This window comes from Odocoileus virginianus, chromosome 12, assembly GCF_023699985.2.
Source record: "Odocoileus virginianus isolate 20LAN1187 ecotype Illinois chromosome 12, Ovbor_1.2, whole genome shotgun sequence".
NCBI lineage: Eukaryota > Metazoa > Chordata > Mammalia > Artiodactyla > Cervidae > Odocoileus > Odocoileus virginianus.
Window position 1 is genome coordinate 53020162 of NC_069685.1, and position 20626 is coordinate 53040787.

Below are 20626 nucleotides of genomic sequence, written 5' to 3' on the forward strand. Positions count from 1 at the left end.
GACCAGTTCACATGCTTTAAGCCAGTGTGTGTGCTCAGTTGCTAAGTCCTCGCTGGCTCTTTTTGCGACCCCATAGACTGTAGCCCACCAGGCTCCTCTGTCCATGGGATTTCCCAGGCAAGCAAAATGAAGCAAGTTGCCATTTCCTTCTCCAGGGGATCATCCCCACCCAGGGATCGAACCCGTGTCTCCTGTATTGGCAGGCGGATTCTTTACAACTGAGCCACCAGGGAAGATCTGCTTTAGGCCTGAAGCTCATTTAATCCTGGCACCTACGCTAGGAAGCAGGTACTACTGCCAGCCCCAGTGCTGTTGGAGAAACTGAGACTCAGAAGCTTACGTAAATTGCCTGATATCATTAAGCTGGGTTCACTGAGCCAAACTGAGATCTAATTCGATCTGACCGATCCCAGGTCTCCTTCTTTTAACCAACCTGTCCAGCACTGCCCAAAGCAGGGCTGACTTAAGCATTTCCCGGGGCGGCGGGGGGACACCTTGGTAACTAGGAAGCTAAACTGGGCTTTTGCTCAGATCCTCTCAGGAACTAAAAAGCGAGGAGTGCTCAGTAGACCTAATGAATGGCGGCTTTCTCACTCGAACCCGTGAAGAGCTGAAGTTCAAACGGTGACAGCGGGAAGGAGACGAGCAGAACCCTAAAGGGACCTACAAGCTCTGACAACAGCACCCTAAGGCCCCTCTCCGCGTTAACTGTCCTCAACCAAGTCCTTCCCCAACACAGGTCGGGGGAACTTCCGGGAGCCGCGCTCCTCCGGGCAGCCCCTCCAGCCGACCCCCAAGCTCCATAAATCGCCCCGCCCCGCTCCCAGACAGCCCCACCCCTTCCCGCAGCCCTCCCACCCCCGCCCGGGACTGCCCAGCGGGCGGGCAGACAGACCTTCGTCCGACTCGCGGCCCCGGCAGCTGCGCTCGTCATCCTCGGCGCTCTCCAGTTCTTCGTCCTCCTCCGGGTAGTACTCCGGGGCCGGCGGCGCTCCAGCCGGGGCCGGAGCCGGCGCCAACAGCCCCGCAGCACTCATGTCGCCTCCGCCCGAAGCTAAGCGTGCCCCCCGGGAGCCACAGCCACCCGCCCTCCAGGCTCTACGTCCCCGTCGCAGCGCCTGAGGGAGCCGCCGACTCCAAGAGCCGGAGCGCCGGCGACCCCTTCCCCGTCTTCGCCAAGCTCCGCCCCGCGCGCCCGCTCTCGGCAACGGGGGCCTCGCGCCTGCAGCAACTTCCGGGTCGCGAGCTGCCTGACGACCGCCTGACTCCGCCATCCTAGAGGGAGTGGCGAGGCCGCCGGTCGCCCTCTTCGCCGTAACGCCATCTCCTTCATTGCCGTCTTTAAAATCCTCGACGGGTAGAGGGGAGGGGCACAGATAGGCTCTCGAGTTAGGCAAATTCTTGGGCAGGCCCGACCGCGGCTAGGACCCTAAAGCTCAGAGGCACCTACGGAAATAGCCACGAGGCGGCGCCTGGAGCCAAAACCAGAGATGCTTTCTTGGAGACTTGGGAGGCAAAGGGTGCCCAGGGCTCTGCTACGTAGGTGGAGGTGGTCTCTAACTTAAACAGGTGAATGGCATGAACCATCCCGTTTATAGGTCGGGAAACCTAGACATTTAGAGTTTGCTTGATCATCCCGAAGAAAAGGAGCCCGGCTCCTCGTCTGACTGCTTAGAGCTTTTGAAGAACTAAAATGAAAACGAAGATGCTAATATTCCATGCTGGGGCCAAACAAAACTGTATTTTCCCAGTCGGTGGGTAGGACTTTCCCCTTGTGTAGGTTTGCTCAGTACGGTATTATCTCGATTTTACAGATAAGAAAAGAGCTGTCAGTTTTTCTTAAAAAAAAAAAAAAAAAAAAAAAGGTAACGGCCAGCCTGCTTTGTTTAGACTGTCACCCGCCAGGTCCTCTGCAGTACAGCTGCCTCATATTTCTCAGAATATAAATTTTTTAAAAGGTTGTTTTTCCCAATCCAGGAACTTGCTAACCAATTCTCACCTGAGCAAGTGGAACATGTGCCTGCAGAAAATTAATTAGACACAGGTAAGGAAGGTACTAGCTGGTAATTTGGAAAACAAGAGAGTTGAATATCTGTATGAATTCATTTGTGTGATTACTCTGAGTAGAAGGAGACATGGTATTATAAGCTTTGCTTAATGAACAAATTGAGGATGTCCCCCATCCAGGTGTGTGTAGCAAGAAAAGGGATAAAAGGGCCCAGAGATGTTTAACGGTTTGTCCAGAGTAACACTATTCTTTATGTTGCACCCAAATCTCCATAGGGCTTCCTTGGTGGCTTATTAGTAAAGAAACCATCTGCCAATGAAGGAGACTCGAGTTAGACCCCTGGGTCAGGAAGATTTCCTGGCGAAGGAAATGGCAGCCCACTCCAATATTCTTGCCTAGGAAATTGCATGGTCAGAGGAGCCTGGTGGGCTACAGTCCAGGGGGTCTCAAATCAGTCAGATACAACTGAGCAACTAAACAAGTCTCCATAGGGAAAAAATAATAATAATAATGTACAAGCAATAAAGTTGAACACAGATGTAAAAGCCAGGATGGAACCCAATTTCAGATCCTTTGTGACCAAATTTATCTCTGAATTGGTCCCCATAGAGACTTTTCAAAAAGAAAAATTTATTTCTCATCCCATTTAACATTTCTTATTTTATGCTTTGTTGTAAATAAAATCTTGGCTCTACTTCTGACGGATTCTTCCTCCCAACAAAACTCAAAAATTTTCAGAATGGAATGCTGTAATGTCTTCCCAGAAGTTCAGAGATCTTCTGAAGCTCCTAAATAAGAGGCATTCGCGTGGCTCCCTGTAGGTCCACCATCTATTTTAAAACTAAAACTTCAAAACTGTCTCTTGTCCAAAGGATGAAGTCATTTTCTTTTTTTATGCTGTTGGGTCACGTCTAAATTATTTGTAATCAACTATATTGAGCAACTAGAGTTTCCATCAGTAGCAATAATAACACCAAACAAAGCACCAACATTTTAGAAATCAGAGTTCATTGATACAATGATATAATGATTTTTAAAAAAAGAGTTGATATAATTGCTAATTGGTTTCCTTTCAAGATACTGGCATGTCTATGTTGCTTACTTTTGTCTACTTAATTGCAAATAGCATCTGTTAAGGATCATGCCTTTCTTTTTTATGTAACTAGACAGAACTCAACACTTGCATAGTGAACTTATCCCATTTTTTTCTATCCATATTGAGCTCTTGGGCTTCCCTGGTGGCTCAGATGGTAAAGAAATCTGCCTACAATGCAGGAGACCTGAGTTCAATCCCTGGGTCAGAAAGATCCCCTGGAGAAGGGAATGGCTATCCACTCCAGTATTCTTGCCTGGAGAATCCCTCGGACAGAGGAGCCTGGGGTGTTGGGGATGGGGCTGGGGGCCTACAGTCCTGGGGATTGCAAAGAGTTGGACACAACTGAGCAACTAACACTTTCACATTTTCAGGATGAGCTCTTAACTAATAAATACGTTATAAAGAAACAGGACCTAGTCAAAAAAATTCTCTCATGACTTTAGTCTTATCCAACATGTATAGTTGTCTAATATGATTTTGGACAGTCTTTCCCTAGGCCTCTAAAAATCAAATTCCCTTAAAATCAAGTTTTACCACCTTGAAATCTCTGCATCCCTTCCCAAAATGGCACCCAGTCACAAGGCTCAGGCAATATTGACATAAGAATTCATCTTAGAGGAAGGCCTGCCAAACCCTTGTTACATACCCTAACACTCAAAATTACATCTTAAAGGGAGCATCATAATTGGTGGTTGTTGTGTTAGTTGCTCAGTCATGTCCGACTCTTTGCAACCTCATGGAGGTCCTCTGTAGCCCACCAGGGTCCTCTGTCCATGGAATTCTCTAGACAAGAATACTGGAGTGGGTTGACATTTCCTTCTCCAGGGTATCTTCCCGACCCAGGGATCAAACCTGCATCTCTTGAGTCTCCTGCATTGGCAGGTGGATTCTTTACCACTGTGCCAGCGGGAAAGGATGGCAAGTATGGTCTTAGATCAGTATGATGATCTTAATTGGAATGAGCACTACTTTAAATAACGATTTTAAATCATACTGTGCCATCCTTCCCCGCTGGGTGGTAAAGAATCCACCTGCCAATCCAGGAGACACAGGTTGATCCCTGGGTCAGGAAGATACCCTGGAGAAGGAAATTGCAACCCATTCCAGTATTCTTGCCTAGAGAATTCCATGGACTGAGGACCATGGTGGGCTACAGAGGACCTCCATGGGTTTGCAAAGAGTTAGACACGACCAAGCGACTAACACAACACACAGCAATGATTTTAAACTGCTAGGAAAAACCTGAATATTGTTTAGAAAAATTTTGTTCGCAGGCGTTAAAAAAGAGTTAATGATGGAGACTTTTGTAAGAGCGAAGTCCTGTATATATCTGATAAGGCTTAGGAACAAACTGTGTTCCTAAAATGAAACAATGTCTTCACAAAAGGCTGAATTGTCAAAGTCCATAAACTTTAGGGTTTAGGGGTGAAGGTAGCGGTTTTAGTTTTAATTTAATTGATTTAATCAACATAGCCAGTTTCACAAAAATATAAAGAATGACTCTGAGTTAATAGGATGCACTTTCACCCCTGGCAAGTATCCTCTTGCCGCTTGGGTCAAGATGGGTTTCTCTGGTTATCACGGGTTGCTTTTGGGTCAAAGTTCATTATACTTTGGTCATTAATTCCCACAAAATCATTAAAACCGTTTCATGTTGCCCTGAAAAAGAGTATATTGAAGTCTTGCTAAAGCTAGCAAGGGTTTCCCTAGCACACAGTTCCTGTTCCTACTTGTCAAAATGATTATCATAACCCACAAACTAAGTATTTCTTAAGCTTTGTCCTTATACCTACCAAAATGTGCCCCGTCAGTGTTGAGTGCCTAGTTGTGCAGAGTATGCATGTAGTATAGACTCTTTTCCCCCCAGCAGCCTCAAACTGACGTCGGTAGAACGCAATGCAAGAAAGGACAACACCCTAGACAAAGATATTAGAGTTTAAATTCAGGAAACATAAGTCCTTAGTGAATAAATGCCATTATCAATTTATAGCAGAATTACTTAGAAAGCTGTGCCAGGTATAACGGGGGAATGGGGACCCTCAAAGACTCTAACAAGGTGGTCCCAGGGGGCCCCAGCCTTTGGGAGTCTCCCAAGAAAACTCAGAAAGGAGTGCCATGAACTTTGACCCCCAACCCAGCACAAACAAGCCAGACCCCACCCCAGGCGGGCCAGCGGGTAACTGAAGTGGCAAGGTCTTCCGCGTCTGAGGAAACCCCGCCCCTCCCTATCCCGCCCACATTCAACTCCACCAATCCTCGGGAGCCATCGACCGCTCGGCTTCCCAGGCACCTCCAATCAAGTACCTATATCCGACCAAGAGTCTGTGCCCCACTATCAGGGAAGGTCAGTAGAGAGCCTATCGGAGCCTGACTAGGGGCGTGGCCGGGTGCAGGGGGCGGGCAGACTGGGACGATGGGGCGGAGCACGCTCGGCGCAGTCGGGCGCGATTGGCCACCCCTGGCAGGAGCCGCACCTCGGACAGCAGCAGCGGCTGCCGCGGGAGGGTCCGTGAGGCGCCCGGTGGCGACGGCGGCGTTGGGGTCCTGCCTGCGAGAGTGGGAGCCGACGCGGAGACAGCGGGCGGAGGCTCTGCGCTGCTGGACCGGACATTCAGTGACTGGACCCAGGTATTCACCAGGGAACAAGCGGCAGAAGAGCGACTCGGGAGCAAGTGTGAGAGAGGAAGCGGCGGCGGCGACGCGGGGCCCGGGGTGGTGACAGCAGGTCTGAGGTGAGAGCACCGGGGCGGGAGGAGTTGACAGAGTGAGTCGAGGCGACGGGACCCAGGGCGGAGTGGGGTCGGCGAGGACTCGAGGGAGAGGAGTTCCGGGAGTGGTTTTGACAGTCCGCTCTGTGGAGAGGAGACCTTTCAGAGGGGCCGGCCCCGCGGGCCTGAGAGGGAAACATCGAGAGGGCTTGGGACAACGGGTGTGACGGGAGAGGGGCCCCAGAGGAGCGGACAGCGGGTCTAAGGAGGGAACCCTGAGGAGCTAGGATGGGGATCTGAGGAGGGGGACCCTGAGAGGAGTTGGGACGGTGAATCTGAGGGGGAAAGACCCTGAAAGGAGCTGGAACAGTGGGTCTGAGGGAGGACCCCGAGAGCGGCTGGGGAAGGGACTCTCAAAGGAGTAGACCCAGAAATGAGCCAGGACAGAGGGTATGAGCGGCAAAGGGGACTCCAAGAGGCTTGGGACAGCAGGTGTGTTGGGGGACACCGAGAGGAGCTGGGACAGCGGCTGTGACGGGGGACCCCTTGGGGGCTGAGGACCTGAGTCTGAGGGGGTCCCCAGGGGCTGTGGCGAAGGCGCGGCCCCTCCTCGCGTGGGCGAGAAGAGGGGGTCTGGGTCCGGGTCGCGGCGCTGGGCGAATCGCAACAGCCGGCCGCCGCTCCCCTGGTGCAGTCAGCTGAGCTTTCTTAGGACGGAGTGGGAGACTGGGGGCCGCGGGAGCCCCCAGGATTCCGTGGGTGACTCTAAGGAGCGGGGATTATGTAATGAACAGCTTCAGGGAGAACGCACGTACTGGAGGGTCCGGCTGAAGTGCGGGAATCCGGGAAAGGGCAGGAGTGAAGGGCTAGGGACCTCTGCTCGCTGGCCGCCTGGCTTCCCGTCTGTTTCTCCAAGCTGGGCGTGAATGCCTTGAAAGTGAGGGGCTTCCTGACTTCAGTAGCTTCCTCAGGGCGTGAAAAGTTGAAGAGGGCTTCTTAAACTTCCCACAAACAAGTGGAAAGGGAAGAGCCCCTCTTGGAGATGCAGGTTTTTGATTCATCAGGTTGTTTAAATTTTGATAGAACCTGCTTCTTTTTTCACTTGGGCTCAGCGAGGAGCTCAGAAATTCTTTCAGGTTCAGCAGCACACCAGTATCAGTGTTTACAAGGCAGACTTAAAGGAACGAATATACTAAGTTTGACTGTTTATCTTTGATGTGTTGGAAAGATGGTTGGAAAGTCAAACTAAATTTTGAAAAGAGGTATTGGAGTCACTGAACTAACAGCACTTTCCAGTTAGAATTCTTGTCCTAAAAACTACCAGGACTGAAATTTAGGCATAATTCCAGGACAAGCTAAGGGAGAGAGAGAAGCCTATTTAAACCAGACACTATGCAGTGGTGGAAAGCAAGTGTATGTCTAGTAAAATGCTAAAACAAATAGTGGAAAGCTATAGGGGGTGGGAAATGAGGGGGGCAGCCTCCTACTTTGACAGATGTGAAAATTGATGACCAGGCTAGTTGTTTAGAATATTTAGGATATGTTAATACTGTCCTGACTACCTTTCCAGTGTTCTCTTGAATGCACATGCTTTGTTATGATTGTTCCCAGCAGTTTTACATTTGAATTTTTTAACCTCTTTTTTTCTATGTGTTGCTTCTCCTCACCCCTTATCTTGCGACAGGTTTCTTTTTTCATAGAAGTAGACTTAGAAAATGATGACTTGGGGGAAATAACTGGGGAATGATCCCCTCCAATATTCTTGCCTGGAGAATCCCATGGACAGAAGAGCTATAGTCGATGGAGTCGCAAAGAGTTCAACAGGACTGAAGTGACTTATCTCACACTTATTTTCATGTAATTACCTATCATTTTGCAGTTATTTAGATATCATATTTATTTCAGGTTGAAAATAATGTCTTATTGGAAGCCTTTGCCTGTGTTCAGTAATGGGCAGCTAAGAAGAAAAAAGAAATGCTGCATTATTTCTCAAAGACATAATGTAGAAGGCTTATAGAGAACTGTATGTTTAAATTCAAGACAAAAATTACTGAAGACATCTTACATTAGGGTAATAATAAGTAGAGGGACTGTATCATTTGAGGATTTTTATTTGATATTACCTGATACAGAACTGTTTTGTATCAGATACAGTGGTTTCAGAAAGTGTGGAGTTTGGTGTGGTTATGAAAATTCCACCAACCAGAAGCCCTCAGAAACAGAAGTTATGGTGATGAGAGGAACAAATACACAAATACAAATAATAAATACACAAAAACAAATTTAAAATATGAGAGACTATGTTTAAGATGTATTAAGTGTAACTTTTTTACATTAAATTTATTTTTCCAGAGCCCTAGGTAAAAGTAAAAGGAAGGTTAGTTAACTCCAGAGGGTTATTTACAAGGGGCATGCTTGCTTAGTCGACCCTGACTCTGGACTACCTGGACTGTAGCCCACCAGGCTCCTCTTGTCCATGGTATTCTCCAGACAGGAATGCTGGTGTGCACTACCTGGACTGTAGCCCACCAGGCTCCTCTTGTCCATGGTATTCTCCAGACAGGAATGCTGGTGTGGGTTGCCATTTCCTTTTCCAAGGCATCTTCCTGACCCAGGGATCGAACCCATATCTTCTGCATTGGCAGGCTAATTCGTTACCACAGAGCCACCTGGAAAGCCTAGATTTATAAGGGGCATGTATTCATTATGTAGTGCATGTAATGTATGAAATTGTCTGTAGAAGGATTGAGAATCTAAGTAACAATAATCCTGCAAAGTAATAGAAATGTTTCAGCAGATAAGCTCTTCCATCATCCTTGTTAGCTCATTTCTGTCTGGTACAAATAGTGGTCTCTCAAGATGAAACTTTAGTTCCTTCTAAGAAAAGAAAATATTCTGATACTCCCCTGAGTGATTACTAAGGCAGTCATTTCAACCACGTTATGCTATGGTATTGACCCAGAGATGCTGACAAGAGAGCCCTTGTAATAGAATTTTTAATGATAGGAAGGGCCTATAATAACTTTTTATTCCTGGGGACATGGGGTGGAGGTAGGGGAAGTTGGTTAGGAGGGTAGCAATTCTGTGGGAGTTTATTTTCATCTGTTCACAAAATAAAACTACACTTTGAGAAGCTATTAATATGTAAATTAGTGAAACCTATGCTCATTTTACCTGTTCATTTTTTATTGAAAAAAATATAATCAAAAGTAGAGATTAAGAAGGAGCCTCATCCTTCCGTATGAATGGTTATAGCCACCAGAGAATACATGCTCTTTTTGGTTTGGAGTTGTTAAATAATTCTTAGTCTTAGTTTAGCAGGATGCAAGTACTGCCCAGTAAATACAATAACCCATTTTATACTTTCTTTAGCACTTGAGTCATATACAGTCAAATCATTGTAATCTCGGAGTCTACCTTGATATCTAATTTGGCTTAATGTTTAAGCCAACCTGAGAAAAGTTCTCTTGTTTGCCACTGTTCATACTTGTTGGTTTCAGTGGTATGGGAGAATGAATGAAAAGTAACTATTGGTACTGTGACTTTAGGGTCTATTTAGAGTTTATTTTATAGACATTAAAAGCATCTTTCCTTTATAATCCTTTCCTTCAGTCTGTTTTTTCCCTCCCCCTAAAAAGAAAGCAGATGGACAGAGGGAATGCTTCCATCAGTGATTTGTGACTGTTCTAAGAGAAGACTTCTTTTCAGTCTTCAATGAGAGAGTCCCACTATAGTTTTGAATTAGTAGTCTTGAGTTATCGGATATTGTACAATTACATTTCTTCATGGAAAGTGTAGTGATTATTTAGCTTTAACATTCATTTAATTGGTTACTTTGTCATTTGTGAGGATACATTAAAAAATTGTTACTATTTTCAAACTCAAAGTCATTGTAGTAAAAAAAAATAATTTACTTTTGTCTAACTAATAATGGATTAGATGTATTGAATTAACGGACCAAAATGAGATGTAACTCACTTACAGGCTATGGGCAACAAATTAAAAATAACAAGTATTCAGAAATTTTATGATAGTAGGAATTAAATTGATAAATTTTATCATTCCAGCTACATGTTTTTAAAGTTACCTAAATATAAATCAACCTAATGCATTTTTTTCTGTCTGACCTGAGATTTGTTAGAAACGAGTATATTTAAAGCTTTTGTAAATTATTTCTTTTTACATTAGAATGACATAGGGGTCAGTTTCATGATTTAACTCAGAGCAACTCCTAACCATTATTCCCTTTCTCACAGATACACATTTATCATCCCTAGAGTGAGAAGAGGAACATGCCTTGTAATAAAAATTTTACACCTAGCAAAACCTACTCACAGGTGGCTCATGTCAGTTTAGCTCCTGACATTGGAACTGATACATTGTAGCCTAGTGTTTGGGAATCTTTCACCTAACCCCTGGCCTCAGTAAAAATGATGGATAGTAAAATCAACCCCATATTTATTATGCTTACTATTTTAGTTAGTTATCAAAGTACTCATTAGAAGATTTCAGTTTTACTTCCTCACACTATTCTTTATGGACAGAGGGATAACCTTTTATTTCCAAATCAAACTAGGACTCTGTGCAATTTTTATTTTTATATGTTTCTTTTTCTGTCTAATGACACTGGCTTCTGTCCATAGCAGTCAAGGCTTATGACAATTCAAATACATTTTATTTACCCATTACAATAGATGGCACTAATCAAGACAGAATGCTTTCTTAAGTAGACTAATAATCTAATTGGTCTTGGCAGTAGGCATACAAAAAGAGAATTGAAGTTCATGGCCAATTTTTCATTCTATTGCAAACATTAGCCTTTACTTCTTAAAGGCTTTCTGTGTAAATACACAAATATTTCCCCAACCACATAAATAGAGTTTTTAACTCTTCTAGATCAAGATTTAATAGCAGACACAGAGTATGAAGGATGCTTACTAGATGTCAGTTGAATGCGTGTGAATGAATTAATGATAGGCTAATTATTAGATTATATTTATGTTCACATTTAGTTTCATATTTTCACTGAGGGCTTTTAGTAAAAAGAGTGTTAAAAGAATGATTCTGTTGGAACCCAAGAACAAATGTTAGCATTATTTATCTGCTGTGTAGGAAACAGCATGATACTTTAAAAGGAGAAAGGGCCTGAGACTCAGACCCAGGCACCTATTTTGGCTTTATCACTATGCCAGCTGGCTTATCTTGGTTAAATCACTTAAGTGTTTAAAGCTCTCAGTTCTCTCCTCTATAAAACAAAAATATGGGCCTCACAAGATTCTTATAAGGAATAGTGAAGTGTAAGTCGCTCAGTTGTGTCCGACTCTTCGCGACCCCATGGACTCTTCAGTCCATGGAATTCTCCAAGCCAGATACTGGAGTAGGTTGCCTTTCCCTTCTCCAGGGGATCTTCCCAACCCAGGGATCGAACCCAGGTCTCACACATTGCAGGCAGATTCTTTACCAGCTGAGCCAAGCCCTTATGGCTTATGAGGAAAAAGTGATGCAATTTATGTAAAGCACCAAGTACAGTGATAAATGCATAGGAAGTGTTTAACAAGTGGTAGCTGCTTATTATTTTAATCACTTGAAACCATTTTTTAGTGCTGTTTTTGCTCTATCCTCAGTATCTAATCACTTGGTGAATCCCGTGGCTCCTAGCTCCAAAAAGAATAATTAATAGGTCACACGTAGGGAAATTGAGACTCAGTATGAGTGACTTCCTGGAATTTCATTGAATCCACTAGCTTTATTAACAGCAGGACTTCTTAAGGCCCACTTGACTTTCCACTCTAGAATGTCTGGCTCTGGGTGACTAACCACACCATTGTAGTAATCCACTTCATTAAGATCTTTTTTATACAGTTCTTCTGTGTTTTCTTTACATCTCTTCTTGATCTCTTCAGCATCTACTAGGTCTTTGCCATTTTTATCCTTTATTGTATCCATCTTTGGGCAGAATGCTCCCTTGATGCTTCCAATTTTCCTGAAGAGATCTCCAGTTTTTCCCCTTTTGTTGTTCTATTGTTAAGCATTGTTCTTTGAAGAAGGCTTTCTTTTCTCTTCTAGCGATTTTTTGGAACTCTACATTTAAATGGATGTACCCTTCCCCCTCTCCCTTGCTTTTTGCTTCTCTTCATTCTTCCACTATTTGTAAAGCCTCCTCAGATAACCACTTTACCCTCTTGCTTTTCTTTTTCTTTGGGATGGTTTTGTTCGCTGCTTTCTGTACAATATTACGGACCTCTGTTCCTAGTTCTTCAGGCACATTGTTAATTAGATCTAGTCCTTTGAATCTATTCATTACCTCTGCTGCGAATTCATACGGGATTTGATTTAAGTCATACCTGGCTGGCCTATTATTTTTCCTGGTTTTCTTTAGTTTAAGCCTGAATTTTGCTTTGAGAAACTGATGATCTGAGCAACAGTCAGCTCCAGGTCTTGTTTTTGCTGACTGTATACAGCTTCTCCATCTTCAGCCTCAAAGAATGTAATCAATTTGATTCAAATCCTTAAAGGATGATGCCAGCAAGGTTTTGCATTCATTATGTCGGCAGATCTGGAAGACCCAGCAGTGGCCACAGGCCTGGAAAAGATCAATTCTCACCCCACTCCCCAAGAAGGGTAGTACCAAAGAAATGTGCTAATCATCGGACAGTTGCATTCATCTTCCATGCTAGTAAGACCTTGCTTAAAATCTTGCATGCTAGGTTTCAGCATTATGTGAACCAAGATCTTCCAGATGTCCAAGCTGGGTTTAGAAAAGGAAGAGGAACTAGAGATCAAGTTGCCAACATTTTCTGGATTACAGAGAAAGCAAGGAAATTTCAGAAAAACATCTATTTCTGTTTCATAGACTGTACTAAAGCCTTTGACTATGTGGATCATGACAATCTGTGGAAAGTTCTTAGAGAGATGGGAATAACAGACCATCTTACCTGTTTCCTGAGAAACCTGTATGCGAGTCAAGAAGCAAAAGTTAGAACCTTGTATGGGACAACTGATTGGTTCAAAATCGAGAAAGGAGTACAACAGACAGGGCTGTCTGCTCTCACCCTGTTTGTTTAACCTGTATGCTGAACACATCATGAGAATTGCCGGGCTAGATGAGTTACAAGCTGGAATCAAGTCAACAACCTCAGATATGCAGATGTGACCACCCTAATGGCCGTCAACGAAAAGGAACTAAAGAGCCTCTTGAAGGTGAAGGAGAGTGAAAGAGCCGACTTAAGACTAAATATTAAAAATACTAAGATCTTGGCATCCAGTCCCATTACTGCATGGCAAATATAAGGGGAAAAGGTGGAAGTAGTGAAACAGATTTCCTCTTCTTGGGCTCCGAAATCACTGCGGATGGTGACTGCAGCCATGAAATCAGAAGACCATTGCCTCATGGCAGGAAAGCGATGACAAACCTAGACAGTGTGCTGAAAAGGAGAAACATTACTCTGCCAACAAAGGTCTGTATAATCAAGGTTATCGTCTTCCCAGCAGTCATGTATTATTGTGAGAGCTGGACCATAAAGAAGGCAGAACACCAAAAAATTGATGCCTTCAAACTATGGTGCTAGAAAAAACTCCTGAAAGTCCCTTGGACTGCAAGGAGAACAAATCAGTCAATCTTAAGGGAGATCAACTCTAAATACTCTCTAGAAGGACTGAAGCTGAAGCTCCAGTATTTTGGTCATCTGATGAGAACAGATGACTCATTGGAAAAGTCCCTGATGCTGGGAAAGATTGAGGGCAGAAGAAGAAGAGGACATCAGAGGATGAGATGGCTGGACAGCATCACCAATGCAATGAACATGAACTTGGGCAAACTCCTGGAGATGGTGAGGGACAGGGACACCTGGTGTGCTGCAGTCCATGGAGTTACAAAGAGTCAGACACGACTGGGCGACTCAACAACAACAACGTGAGTGACTTCCTAAGGCCATACTGACAGTGGCAAACTTGACCACTGTAACCTAGATCTGGTTTTTCAACTCAGTATACGTTTTACTTTATATTTCTTAAAGGTCCAAGAAAAAACTAATGAAAGCCCAAAATATATGTTCAGGAAGGTCATGTGACAAGTTTCCAGTCTCCTCTTTTTTGTTCTTCCTGTATACACTGTTGCTCTCTTATTCCCCCTAAAGTACAACTCTGATTTTGTCACTTCCGTGTTCAAAACTTTTAATACCCTGTGGCCTACTAAATTCAGTACAGATTTATCAACCTGTTTTAGCATTCCAATAGCCTCATAATCCATCTATATCTATATCTATATATATCTATATCTATCTCCTGTGCCCCAGCCAGAACAGCCTGCTTACAGCCAAGCACTTACTTCATGCCTTTGTTCCTGCTATTTCTTTTCCCTGGAATGCCTTTTCTATCCCTCATATTTCAGAGCTCAACTTGTGGGATCTTAGTTTCCCCAACCAGTGATCAAGCCCAGGCCCCCAGCAGTCAAAGCGCTGAGTCCTAACCACTGGGACTACCAGGGAATTCCCGCAGATCTAATTTTAATACCATCTTTCCTGAGGCCTTCTCTGATCATCTTCTTGCTACTCTCTCCTCTAAATTCCTTAAGTGCTTGCTTTGTACATTTTCTTATTTTTATACTTATCTTTCATATTGCATTCTTCTCTGTACTGGAGAGAGGACACCATTCTGATATACCAGTTATTTTACTTATGTCTTTGTTTGTCTTATATCCCTTCACTAGAATTTAGACTCCATGAAAACAGAGATTTTCTTACTCATTGCTTTCTCCCAACTCATGAAACAGTGCCTACCTAGCATGTAGTGGTGGTGGTTTAACCACTAAGTTGTATCTGACCCTTATAACCCCAAGTACTGCCTGCCAGATTCCTTTGTCCATGGGATTTCCCAGACACGAATACTGGAGTGAGTTGCTATTTTCTTCTCCAGGGCATCTTCCCGACCCAGGGATCAAACCCCTGTCTCCTGCATTGCAGGAGGATTCTTTAGTGACTGAGGCACCAGGGAAACATGTAGTAGTTCCTCAATAAAGATTTATTGACTCACTAAATGGATGAATTTGGCTCTGGGAATTTCTCCCATTTGTTGTCTAAAAAGAAGGTTTTGTTATTTGAAACATAAAAAATAAAATCCTAAGGAAGTGAAGCATAGCTGGGAAGAGTAGAGTTTATCCATATATTTTAATCTCTGGGCTTTACATTTTTTTGAGCAGCCCTGAATTTAGTGTATTTTTGTTTTACTGAATACAAATGAAAGCCATTCCTACCATGACATCATACATCCAAGATGATTGTGTCCTAGTCTGGCTACAATATAAGAAAACAACATTCCTTGTAATAAAATCTAATGGAAGCTTCTAACATGGCCCTTAGGCAGTAAAGACTTATAAGACCAAAATGATGATAACAGAATTCAGTACAGGGACGTTATCCCATTAAAAACACTTCATTTATTTTTCTTAGCTGCTGATATTAACCCTGAAAATTGGTCAAATCAAGCTCCTGATGTTAATTTGGGGTTATCAGTTTTCTGCATGTACAAGTAATTGGGTTTGAAATGTGTTTTTAGCCTGAATTAAAAGAACTTAGTCACTGGTGACTCATGGTGAGAAGTTTTTCCTTTTCCGTGCTGGAACATACACCATTGCCTCCAACCTGGCCTTTTTGAAACACTGAAAACATAAAGAATCTTGTTTTTCTGTACTGGGTTCTAGAAAAGTTCTTTAAGGTTTAAGGTGGCATGGCCTTAATTACAATGCTTTTTAGCTTTGTATAATAAGCACTACAATTGACTCTCTGAATTTCCATATAAATTTCTTTTGTCTCTGCCTTTAGGGAAGTTTTCTCATTATATATGAAAATAGTCAAAAGTCTACCAGACAGTGTATGAATGACCACAGGAACTTTTGTTCACTACTATATTCCTAGTGCCTGGAATAGAGCTTTGCCCAGAGAAAGCAATTAATACATATTTGTTGAGTAAAGTCACAAATATTCTTTAATAACAGTGCGTCTTGAAAAATCATAAACGTCTACTAAAATAAATTTTCTCCAGCCATTTTGAATTAGGTAATCATCAATTCACAATCAATCTAGTTTTGGAGGCTCTTGGTATTAGCCCGGGGTAGTTCTGCCCCAATAGTTCCCAGCATTGATTGTGCCAACCTGAAATCTCCTTTAGCGGTTCACTTACCAAAGGAAGGGTAAATCGGCAACACCCATAGGCACTTGCACCTGTGGGAACCAATGGGCGTCGTAACAGGAAATACTTGAGCTTGCAATACCGATAGTCATGAGCAGCGCCCAGGTCACGCCGCTTTTATCTGCAGTTCCTTATTCGGATTGTACAAGGTTTCGTGGAGTTGGGTTTTTTTGCTTGTTTGTATATGTACATATATATAAATTTAAAAGAGAGCTAACTTTAAATTTGAAAATTGAACTGTGAATGGTGACTGGCATCATCTTCATTATCAAGGAATTGGTGAGTTGTCTTTTCCTTTCTTTTCCTTCTGACGTTTCTTTTCCTTCTAATGTTGTGTACCCTGAAACCTCACTCCAGCACACAGAGGGGGTTAGACAGAGGGTGCGTAAATGTACAATGACTAAAACTTAAGCTGATATTATCAACAATAACAACCAGTTCTGATATTTGCATGCTGCCATAATGGTAGGCATTGGTAGGATTTCGTAGATTTTACCTTAAGGTTTGTTTAGCTTGAGCTGGTTTTCCTCTGTTGTGGTGACCGGAGGAAAAGAATCAGGAAAAGTTTTCAGAAAGTTCTTTCCAAAATGTCGAAATGTAAAGCTATATAAAATGCTGTTGACGTTAACTGTCTGACCAGGAAGTACTGTCTTAAAGCCTCATTTATAAAACTGTCTATAATAACTTCCTTTCTCAGGATGAAGGTGCTGATAGCATGGTCTTGTTCTTACAACTAAAGTGAAATTCAGTTTTATCTTTCCTAAGTGAATAAGAGGCAGCCTTTTAAAGAAAGCCATCTCTGGGGCAATCTTACTGATTACTGTAGCTAAGCAAAGAATTTTTAGTCTTTAGTATGTCGAATGGGTAATGTAGGACATGCATTTGAGAAGATCTACTTAGGGTGAGCTTGGTGTTTTGTTTTAAATGTAATGTTTTATTATAAATATAGTTTGTGTCTAAACATAGCTAATAAACTCTGTTGAGTTTCATGTGAATATTTATGGCCTTAACTCAAAAGTCCAGCTGAGAGTAATCAACCTAAAAAGTCACTGGATTCATATGCTTTATTTATTTTAATTTGTATTTTGATATTCTACAAATAACTATTAGTGGGGATTATTTTCAGAGTGTTTTATTTTTTCCTTTCTCCTGGATAAGTAAGGTAAATACTAAGCTGCAAATAAAACACCAAAATCTTGTCAGAAGAGTTTTTAAACACAAATTTTAAATATATGGAAGGCTATTTTTATTAAATGGATGCAGTTTTTGGTAATGAATGATATTATTACTATAAGACAACAGTTCAAAATTAGGCTACTTAAAATGGCACATTGTTTATCCTGGAGATCTTAAAAAATAACAAGCCACTTCCCATTTTTCTTCTTTCACAGTAAGGGATAAAAGGAGAGAAAGCAGAGCAGTTGTTTTTTGGTGGTTTTTTTTTTTATGTAATATCACATTTAGAGACAGAAAAGTCAGAACATTTGATCACATTTACTTTGTTTTGTAATTTTTTTTCTTTAGTAGTAAGGGTAGTTTCCTTATTAAAGTATAAAAATAAAATATCTTAGGCATGAGGTAATAATTTATGGGACTGCTCCAGTCCATGAGGTGAAATTAGCTGAAGTAGACAAGTGGAAATTTTTTAATATCTCATACTTTGTATGTCATGCATAATATTTTATAAACCAGGAAAGCTACCTTAACAGTTTTTCCCAAATTTACTAGACTCTTGGAACATGGTTTAAATGAAATGTGTATAACCCTGACTTATAAACCCCTGGTATTTTATGTAAAGTCTTTATCTGTAAAGTCTTACGATGGTGCATAGGATTGTTGTTCTGTCGCTAAGTCGTTTCCAACTCTTTGTGACCCTGTCGACTGAAGGCATGCCAGGCTTCCCTGTCCTTCACTATCTCCCAGAGTTTGCTTAAATCCATGTCCACTGAGTCAGTGATGCCATCCAACCATCTCATCCTCTGCTGCCCTCTTCTCTTTTTGCCTATAGTCTTTCCAAGCATCAGGGTCTTTTCCAATGAGTCAGATGCATAGGATACATTTTCATTCAAGAAGCATTGCACTGGATATTACTGATTTGGGGACACTATTCTTTCTAACGTATAAAAAGGAAGTCAAAACCTTCAAATGATTTTTGAAATATCATATAGCATTTTTTTCTTAATATTTATAAATGTTAAAAACCTGAAAGAGCAAATTAGGTAAATTTCAGTGTTCACTGATAAGGAGGACTTTTGTGATTGTCTGAGCATTCTTTTAGCAGTCCACAAGTATCCCAGTCAGAGGTTGGATGGGGGTGGGGCAGAGGAAGTTGCTGGGGCTTCACAGTAGTGATTGATTATTGCAGATTGTAATGGCTGCCAGCCCAGACACCACTCATTGGAGGGAAAAGTGGTAGTTACTAATTGCATCCTACTAATTTGTACATGTTTATTTAACCAGTTATAACTGTTTGCTGGTTTCACACACAGGTGACAAGTTTTAAACTTCTGAATTACTTGACATGTGCTTCATCCTCTTGAGTTTACCACAGTCATATCTGTTATCTTCAGTTGGCAGAGATCACACCGACTCTTTTGTGAAAGACCATGTGTTAGCAGAAAAAAAAGAGAAGGGTGAGGGGAAACAGAACTTGAAACTTTAACTGCTTTACCCTCTAGTGAAGAGTACTGCAGAGTTAAAACGTAAAGTTTTAGACAATTTATATAAAATAATATTTAGATAATTTATATAAAAACTATTAAAAATAACCATATCCTGTGAAGGACTTTGCAGTTCTCAGTTGTTCTAATTCAGCCTGAAATTGAGATTCTTAGTGTTGCAACATAAAAGGAAGCTTTATGGAGGAAATATGACATCTCTGCCCAGATGCATAAGGAGGAGAGTTATTTTTAAAAATGTTTTCTTATGAATATATATATTGTACTGAGAAGTAGCTTTAAAAAGCTAGTTTCTATTTCGTGGTCATTGGTAGGAGTTACATAGGTTGCTCAGGTCTATTAAATTTAATTTAATAGGTCTATTTAATTCTATTAAAGAATATTTTTTTAAAGCATTTTGATGTCACCAATCAGCCTAATTTGTCTTGACCTGGCCTATCTAAGTAACATTTTTTTTAATGTGAATCAAATTAAGATGTTGAGATTCTGTCAATACCATGAAACAGTCATGTATTATGTGTCCTCCTACAAGAGGAGACAGTTCACTCCATTTTCATAGCAGAGTTTCACTCTCCTCCAGGAATAGTGTAAGGAAAGGTTAGAGTCCGGAAATCTCTCCATTTGTATCTTTGATGCTCCTCCCAAACCCTTTGACTCTGTGAATAGCAAGCTACCCTTCCTTATCTCTCACTTTTGGTTTCACTCACATATATGTAGGATTGGCAGTGTATTCTAATGATTCACAAGAACATGTCAGATGAACACGTCTGCCACTTACTAGGTCACTAGGTTTGTGACCTTGTATAATTCCCTGAACTCCCAAAGCCTCGGTTTCTTCACTGGTGAAATAGGCATAATCATAGTACCTACCTTGCAATATTGCTATGAGGATTAAATGAGGTTGTGTATTAAAGCACAAGTTTGGTTACATATTGTAAAGGAAGAGTTCAGTGAATGATAGCAGATAGGGTTATTTTTGTTAACGTTATATGGGAACGTTTCAAGTCTGATTCACAGCTCTACCAGAAAATGATCTTGAAAGGAGGTATGAAACAGTGCGTGCAACTGTGTACAGATAGCAGGGTCAGTGTTGCAGTAATAGAAGAATCCGAAAAAACTGTGGAGCGTGTGAATGATATCTGTAAATCTTCTTTATGCCATTTCTGTATTTACTACTCTTTCTAAGGAGAGTGGAAGCAGGGAAGAGTTGACTGTAGACTTAAATATTTAGTAAAAAAAAAAAAAAATGAACCTGCTAAATTTGGCTTTAGTAACGTTTTTCTCCTTGTTTTTCACTTCTGAGAATTTCTTCCAAATTTGATAGCACAACTCAGGAAAGCAACATGGCAAAGTGTTAATTTCTTAATTCATTTTCTCACGAGAGTTTGTTGGTTTTTTTCGGACTGGCTCACTACCAAGTTAAAGTCAGGACTGTTTTGAGATTTTAGATCAGCTGGGGGCTGGGGGGCGGTGGGGGGGGGACCAGGTTGGGTTTTCAAGGGATGTGTTAGTTTTTTTGGTTTTTGTTTCAGGCAGAGGGGGACTAGAGCCAGACTGTAAAGAACATACACTTGAATGTAAAGAAGAATGTTTTTCTCTTTTCACCATGTTATTCTCTGGGAGCTAATATCCTGTGACAGGTTAACTAACTTTATATTGAAAAATGTATTGAAAACAAATGAATTTTTACCTGAACAGATTTTCATGGGGCTGTGTTAGCAAAACAGTTATGAAATTAGGGAGCACCTTCAGTAAATTTACTAAACAAAACAATGGAACTACTTATGCTGCTGCTGCTGCTAAATCGCTTCAGTCGTGTCCGACTCTGTGCGACCCCATGGACTGCAGCCTACCAGGCTCCTCCGTCCATGGGATTTTCCAGGCGAGAGTACTGAAGTGGGGTGCCGTTGCCTTCTCTGGAACTACTTTTAGAGTACTTGAAAAACCTTTA

General features: G+C 42.0%; 2 protein-coding genes and 1 long non-coding RNA gene across 12 annotated transcripts in view; 2 read left to right on the forward strand and 1 right to left on the reverse strand.

Annotated features, from left to right (window-relative positions):
• Positions 1-1157, reverse strand: part of SUDS3 (SDS3 homolog, SIN3A corepressor complex component) — a 147493-nt gene extending 146336 nt beyond the window's left edge. For all 3 annotated transcript variants that reach the window (XM_020877280.2, XM_020877279.2, XM_020877281.2), the window contains exon 1: positions 896-1157. In XM_020877280.2, coding sequence (XP_020732939.1) covers positions 896-1037 — 142 coding nt within the window. In that variant the 5' untranslated portion in view covers positions 1038-1157. The remainder of the gene's footprint in view (positions 1-895) is intronic.
• Positions 1158-1211: 54 nt separating this feature from the next.
• Positions 1212-2702, forward strand: LOC139037789 (uncharacterized). Its single transcript, XR_011490687.1, has 2 exons — positions 1212-1569; positions 1978-2702. It is a non-coding gene; the product is annotated as an uncharacterized lncRNA (long non-coding RNA).
• A 2860-nt stretch (positions 2703-5562) lies between these two features.
• TAOK3 (TAO kinase 3) overlaps positions 5563-20626 on the forward strand; it is a 183611-nt gene continuing 168547 nt past the window's right edge. For 2 of the 8 annotated variants that reach the window (XM_020877285.2, XM_070475289.1), the window contains exon 1: positions 5563-5732. The gene's annotated coding sequence lies outside the window, so the exon portion shown is untranslated. Of the gene's footprint in view, positions 5837-7496; positions 7670-13580; positions 13725-16075; positions 16277-20626 lie in introns of those variants that run through there. The other 6 variants (XM_020877284.2, XM_070475288.1, XM_070475283.1 and 3 more) reach the window with 5 other exon arrangements.